This window comes from Octopus sinensis, linkage group LG4 (assembly GCF_006345805.1).
Source record: "Octopus sinensis linkage group LG4, ASM634580v1, whole genome shotgun sequence".
In the NCBI taxonomy this organism is placed as follows: Eukaryota; Metazoa; Mollusca; class Cephalopoda; order Octopoda; family Octopodidae; genus Octopus; species Octopus sinensis.
The window spans coordinates 1,031,156-1,038,655 of NC_043000.1; the positions used below are offsets into that span (position 1 = coordinate 1,031,156).

The 7,500-nt window shown below is 38.6% G+C and overlaps 1 protein-coding gene across 1 annotated transcript in view; it reads right to left on the reverse strand.

Annotated features, from left to right (window-relative positions):
- Positions 1-2,393: 2,393 nt before the first annotated feature.
- The window catches only part of LOC118762844 (acidic mammalian chitinase-like), a 43,824-nt gene continuing 38,717 nt past the window's right edge, over positions 2,394-7,500 (reverse strand). Inside the window, exons 10-11 of the mRNA XM_036501705.1 lie at positions 3,820-4,183; positions 2,394-2,814 (exon numbers count right to left, since the gene is read on the reverse strand). Coding sequence (XP_036357598.1) covers positions 2,627-2,814; positions 3,820-4,183 — 552 coding nt within the window. The 3' untranslated portion in view covers positions 2,394-2,626. The remainder of the gene's footprint in view (positions 2,815-3,819; positions 4,184-7,500) is intronic.

Below are 7,500 nucleotides of genomic sequence, written 5' to 3' on the forward strand. Positions count from 1 at the left end.
CATACATACATACATACATACATACATACGTACATACATACATACATACGTACGTACGTACGTACGTACATACAAAAGGCGCAGGAGTGGCTGTGTGGTAAGTAGCTTGCTAACCAACCACATGGTTCCGGGTTCAGTCCCACTGCGTGGCATCTTGGGCAAGTGTCTTCTGCTATAGCCCCGGGCCGACCAATGCCTTGTGAGTGGATTTGGTAGACGGAAACTGAAAGAAGCCTGTCGTATATATGTATATATATATATGTGTGTGTGTGTGTGTATGTGTTTGTCCCCCTAACATTGCTTGACAACCGATGCTGGTGTGTTTACGTCCCCGTCACTTAGCGGTTCGGCAAAAAGAGACCGATAGAATAAGTACTGGGCTTACAAAGAATAAGTCCCGGGGTCGATTTGCTCGACTAAAGGCGGTGCTCAAGCATGACCGCAGTCAAATGACTGAAACAAGTAAAAGAGTAAAAGAGTATATATACATACATACATACATACATACATACATACATGCATACATACATACATACATACATACATACATACATACATACATACATACATACATACATACATGTATTCTATTATCACCGATAGAATACAGTATCATAAAAGCATATTCCAAACATCCGCAAACACCATAAACATACAGTCAGATGTAAATGTTTAATTATTATATCGCATTAATGAGTTGATTATATTTTTAATAATTTGTGTCAAACATTGAAATTATATACACATCTTAATGATGAAAATACGCGAAATTTTGGACGTAAGTAGTTTGAGAAATTTTCCGAAGATAGGCAATATAAGATAACTGTTGCAGATTAATATTTACAAGTCCACTGCAGAAAGCGGTCTGATATGTTTGAATAAAAACTTTAAAACATTGAAATGTTATTCATAAAAAACAGATGAATTGATGTTAGAGACATATTCAGTTCGGGCTCCTTGTTTCTGTTTGTGGTTGGCCTGCTTGAGCGTGCCTTGCTCTCCTCTGAGAGGCGGCTATGTTTGAAGAGGTTGTACCACTCCTTCGATCTGGGTTTTCCCCATGGCATCATCGCCAAAGGCCTGCTGAATGATGTAGACATGCCATTAAGGAAAAGGGCGGGGTTATTCTTTGGAAATAAGAGGATTGTCTCTGACATACGTTTCTGCCTAAACAGGCGTCATCAGCACGACAGTTGATCATCATTATATCCCGTAGACAAGGCGTCTACACTCCAGAGGTGGAGATGGTTTTAATAAATCAAGAATTATGTTGTATTGTATTTGCTGTCCCTGCATTTGCCTGCCTTGTTGAAAAAGGCCTTCTGAATCTTCTGGATGGTTTGAGCTTGAGTATCACCAAGCATTTGGCAAACCTTGATGTGTTCGGTGAAAACGAAAATCCGACAAGCGCGTACTGCACATCTATATTCTAGACGTAACAGCTGGGAACTGGTGTGGCCTACCGCCTCGACTATGTTCACGTATGCGCAGGAAGGGTGGCGTCACCTTCCACCCAAAGGATTTTGCCCACGCAGCGTTAGTTTGGGCAGGGAAAAATGCAGTCAGATACTTTTTAACCGCACCTCGTAATGCTTGAGTTATGGAAACCCTCTCCACCTCAAGAGGATGTGTTATAATTACCAAATGACTGTTAAAACCAGATCTAGATGAAAAAGGGAAATAATCTCAAGAATCAGGAATTTCCAAAGTTAAAGGACAGTTGTATTGTCTGGACCTAAAAGGACACTTGTTTCTGCCCCAATACGCATCATCAGCACGATAAATGCCCGACCTTATCTCCAGTGGACAAATAATCTAGACATACACAAAATGTAGAACACATTTATGGCCAATGTCATTTTCATAATTTAAACGAAAATGAGCTAAGAGAGATAACTCTAAGTGGTCAGTGGCATATATTTCAACAAGGCAGGCAAATGCAGGGACAGCAAATACAATACAACATAATTCTTGATTTATTAAAACCATCTCCACCTCTGGAGTGTAGACGCCTTGTCTACGGGATACAATGATGATCAACTGTCGTGCTGATGACGCCTGTTTAGGCAGAAACGTATATCAGAGACAATCCTCCTATTTCCAAAGAATAAGCCCGCCCCTTTCCTTAATGGCATGTCTACATCATCACTCGATCTGCTTGAAATCACTGGCAAATTTCCCTCAAACCACACTGTTGCCTTTAAAAATCACATGTTTATTTATACAAGCCTTAGGTACCTGTGTATAGAAAAAGATTGGGTCAAAGGCGAATATCGTGGATTATCGGTTCCCTTGATCAGATTAAAACCTAAAGTTAAACAATAAGAGCAAATATAATAAAAAGCTGAAAAAATGTAAGAAAATGAAGATCAACCCATCTTTTAATTAGGGATTGCATTTACTCATTTGCATTTTACAAGATAATAATGTCACATCGTTTTAATATATTAACATTAAGTAATCATCATTATTATAATTAATATTCGCGTTTTAACTATTATTATTATTATTATTATTATTATTATTATTATTATTATTATTATTATTAGCCATTATAAATGTTTAACCAATTGATATGCCTTCTCTGTATGCAGACGACCATTTTCCGTATTGGCTTCTACCGCTTTCAACATATAACATTCGAGCGATGGTTGCAGATTCCTAAATCACGGTCAAACAACGTTCCTTCTGGACATTTCATTTTCACTGAATAATACGAGTGTCCTCCACCATAGATGCAATGGACGAAATATTCACAAGATGTTGGATCAAGATAAATACCCTCGCCTAATTTAGAACAGTCGACACTTCCAGCTGAAAAAAAACAAACAAAATAAATATTGTTAGAAGTAAGAAGGAGTGGCTGTGTGGTAAGTAGCTTGCTTACGAACTACATGGTTCCGGGTTCAGTCCCACTGCGTGGCACCTTGGGCAAGTGTCTTCTACTATAGCCTCGGAACAACCAAAGCCTTGCGAGTGAATTTGGTAGATGGGAACTGAAAGAAGTCCATCGTATGTGTGTGTGTATGTGTGTGTGTTTGTGTGTCTGTGATTGTACCCCCAGCATCGCTTGACAACCAATACTGGTGTGTTTATGTCCCCGTAACTTAGCAGTTCGGCAAAAGAGACCGATAGAATATGTACTAGGCTTATAAAGAATAAGTCCTGGAGTCGATGTACTCGACTAAAGGTGGTGCTCCAGCATGGGCACAGTCAAATGACTGAAACAAGTAAAAGAGTAAAAACAGTAAAGAGTATGTATATATATATTTATAGACACGCACACACACATACATATATGTATGTATGTATATAAATATACATGCACACACACATACACACACATACATGCTAATATCGAACAGGGAGCATGAGTGTTCAACACCGCATTAGTATTCTCATCCAAAATGGAGACAAGTACCAACACTTCTTGTGCGGCGTGCTTGTACAATTGTGAAAATCTCTTAGCATGAAAGCATTGGTTGCTTTGCTAACACACAAATAAAGAATATGCGTGTATGTATGTATGTATGTATGTATGTATGTATGTATGTATGTATGTATGTGTACGTATGTGTGTATGTATATATGTATGTATGCATGTATGTATTATGCAGTTGAAGCAATGAACCATTGATGAAATTTTTGACATTTTTTAGTGCCGAGTGCAGGTGTCAGCAGAAAAATAAACTGCAGTGAAATGAGCAATACTAACACGTACCTGATCTAATCTTCCCACTTCGTAAGAACTAGACAAGTGACTGTGTTGCTATAACCCAAAGAAATATGAATATCTGTTCGTATGAAATCAATACTTGCCTGCTGATGGCTGCTTCGTTGGCTTGATCACCAGATTGTTTCTTGTTGCATATTTAAACTTCTTCGTTTGTTTAAACCACGTTGGTCTTGGCTTCCATGTCGGTTTCTCTTTCCAAGCAGGCTTCGGTTTAACAGTTATTCTTGGTCGATTTGAACTTCTGTGTCTTCCCGTAACATGTATTCTTCCAATGCTTGACTTCTGTCCCCATGTAATCTCCGCTCTGCTCGGACCGTAGGGTTGCAGCACATTTCCTATTGTATTCATCAATGGAGACTTGCCCTCGTTGCAAGACCCACTGAAATCGTCCATTTCCAAAGACCATACGAATGCACCAGCAAAATTATTCTTTACGATATTACGTGCCTATGAAAACATATTCAAAATAATATAAAGATTGAATGTTGTAAGGTTCCGGATTCAGTCGCACTGCGTGGCTAATAGGAGAGGTGTGTTTTACGATAGGACCGACCCGACCAAAGAGAGGATTTGGTGAATGAAAACTATAAGAATCCTGTCGTATATGTGTGTGTGTATGTATCTGTGTGTGTGTGTGCATCTATATGTGTGTCTTTCTGTTTGTGTTTGCCTCCATATTCGCCACACCTTGCGCCTTCATATAGGTTAATGCTATCGAAGTTAGCTTTCTGATTCGCGTTCTTTTTCTATATATTTTAAGCAAACGCAGTTTTTGTCTTCTAATTGCATGAGTAATGTCAGTTAATTGAAGCTTTTCAAGCATATATATATATATATATATATAATATATATATATATACAGATCGCCACGTTGATTCGCTAGCCTCTGCACGCATTTTTTCTCTCCTTGTTTCTTTCTGTGTTTCTTTTCTGTGTATCTTTCTGTTGAAGAGCGTAGGCTCGAAACGTAAAAGACTTGTTTTATTTATATTCCTGAGCGCCATACCAATACAATTGTTTGTTTGTATTCCACCTGCCTTCGTCTTTTGTTTATTTTCATAAAGCTTCCCGTTATATATATATATATATATACGTTTATATATTTGTTGTGCAAGATTTTTTATTGGCTAAACTGGCAAAATGACCATTCCGAAATATAGCGATATATATATATAAGGAGAGTTTTCGAAAAAAACAAAGGACGAAGACAGGTGCTGTACAAAACAAACAGATGTATTAGTATAACGCTCAGGAATAGAAAAAGTATTTTACGTTTCGAGCCTACGCTCTTCTACAGAAAGGGACACAGAAAAAAAAACAAGGAGAGAAAAAATGCGTGTAGTGGCTAACGATCTATCATGGCGACTGACTCGGACAGAAGGGTCACAGGAAAGTTTAGAAAGTATAAAAATAAATATAAAAATAAAGTAATGACAATAATAACAGTTTTACGTAAAGTTCAAAGGTTTTTTTGATTTCGTGGTGTATTGCAAGGATTTCTCATCAAGAGTAGAGTCCACAATGATCCGTATGTAGGAGAGGTGCAGCCGGAGGGTAAATATCCAAACGAGAATGCGTAAAGGGTAGATGAAGAGTAGATAAAGAGTCCAGTGGAGAAGTTCGTGTTACGAAGGATACATCATAAACAATTCAAAATCATTTACGAATACATCAATGGCTAGAACATGAAATCCAAACATTTTTTCATAAAAGAAGTGTGTACGATTGCGAATAAATGACAATTATAACGGAAAGGGTTGCAAAAACACTTACAAGTCTAGAAATAGCAGTCAAAACCACTATACAATAACCACTTCACTATACAAAACCACTTCACAATAAAGCAGTCAGCGGGCGTTATGACATAAAATTCAAAACTTAAATAAACGGTTGGTCTTCTATTGCAATTTCGAAGTCCGGAAACAAAACGGTTCCACTCTTCTCTTCAGGAGAACATTCCTGCAGATACAGATTAACACAGAATTTGAATGTGTAGATAGGAGTTCACATATTCTTGCCGGTTGGGACACATGTTAATCCGCAAAGACTTTTTTTTTTGTTAGTTTGCATCTAGAGAAATGGTTTGATTCCTAACTTCGAAGTTGCAATCGAGGACTAACCTTTTATTGTTATTTAAATTTTAAATTTTATGTCATGTCGCTCGCTGACAGCTTTATATGAATGGTTATAGTAGCTTTATAGCGGTTTTGACTGCCATTTCTAGACATGTAAGGGTTTTTGCAACCCTCTCCAATTTGTATGTTAGTTAGTTAGTTAGTTAGTTAGTTCGTTAGTTAGTTAATTTGGCTCAAAAGCAAATAGCAAGGCCATGTAGGGGGACATGGAGTTAAGTACAGGGTGGTGTTCATGTAAAGAGTTCAGGCCACTTGAGGTCAAGGGAGGCTTTGAACAAAGCGGTCGTCGGCATCTTCACCATCTCGTCTGGCAGCTTGTTCCACGGATCCGCAACCCGGACGGAGAAAGCTCCTCTCCTTCGATTGAGATGAAATCGTCGCAGGTAGAGCTTTTCGGAATGACCCCGCAGCCGACGCTCTGGAGCAGGAGTGAAGAACAGCTCTTTCGAGAGGTTACACTTTCCGCTTATGATGTTGTGGGCGAGAATGAGATCACCACGGCGGCGGCGTTTTTCAAGAGAATAAAGGTCGAGCGTCCTCAGCCTTTCTTCATAGGACAAATTTGTGTGTGTGTGTGTGAATGTGTGTGTATCTGTCTACCTATGTATCTATGCATGTATATATATCATATAATCACACAAGAGATTCTATTGTATTTGTATTATTTGTTTTTGTATGCTAAAGCAGTAATTATCACAGGTAGAAGACATTTTTCACTGCTGTTTTGACACAGCCGTTTTGGCACAGCCGTTTTGGCACAGCCGTTTTGGCACAGCCGTTTTGGCACAGCCGTTTTGGCACAGACGTTTTGGCACAGCCGTTTTGGCACAGCCGTTTTGGCACAGCCGTTTTGGCACAGCCGTTTTGGCACCGCCTCTTTGGCGTCACTGATTCGACGCTGACTTAGTTGACATCAGATGTTTGAATGTTTCTCTCAATTTAATATTTCTATCGTTCTCTCTCTTCCTATGTCTTTCACTTTCTCTTATACTTTCTCTCCCTCTCAACTCCCCCCTCTCTCTTTGCTTCCAGCGTTAAAACACTGTCATTAAAACAGCTAGAACGCCCAAATCGTTAACGTCAAAGCAGCCGCATCCAATCGTTTTATCCCGAATGATTATAGCGTTAATTTATATACATTATACATAAACACTATCTGTTCTCTACTTTGGCGGATTCATATTATATATGAAGTTATAAATCTTTGGATATCATGTGGTATAAATCTATCCGCTCGATCAGGGCTAACCTAGGGCTACAAACAACAACATCCATTAATATACCTCTGGAAAATCCCAACATTTCTGTGAGAATCACATAAATTAGTCGTGGGACCAAATATCTGATGTTCATCAGCTAATCTTGTGTGTAACCCCTTAAAATTGTAACCTAATTTAAGTGTAGCATGTTTGTTTAAGGAACGGTGAGTTCATTGCGCTTTATTTGTTTTAACTAGTTTAAACATGAACTCAAGTGATGTGACAGTTTAAATACACGGAATGTTTGCTGTGGAAAGTAAACTGGTCTCTACGAAAACATAGAGGCGCACACTCATACTTCTAGACCGCTAATCAGATCAAATCCCTTACAGGTCTCTCATTCAAACCGGTGTAATTCTTCAACAATTTG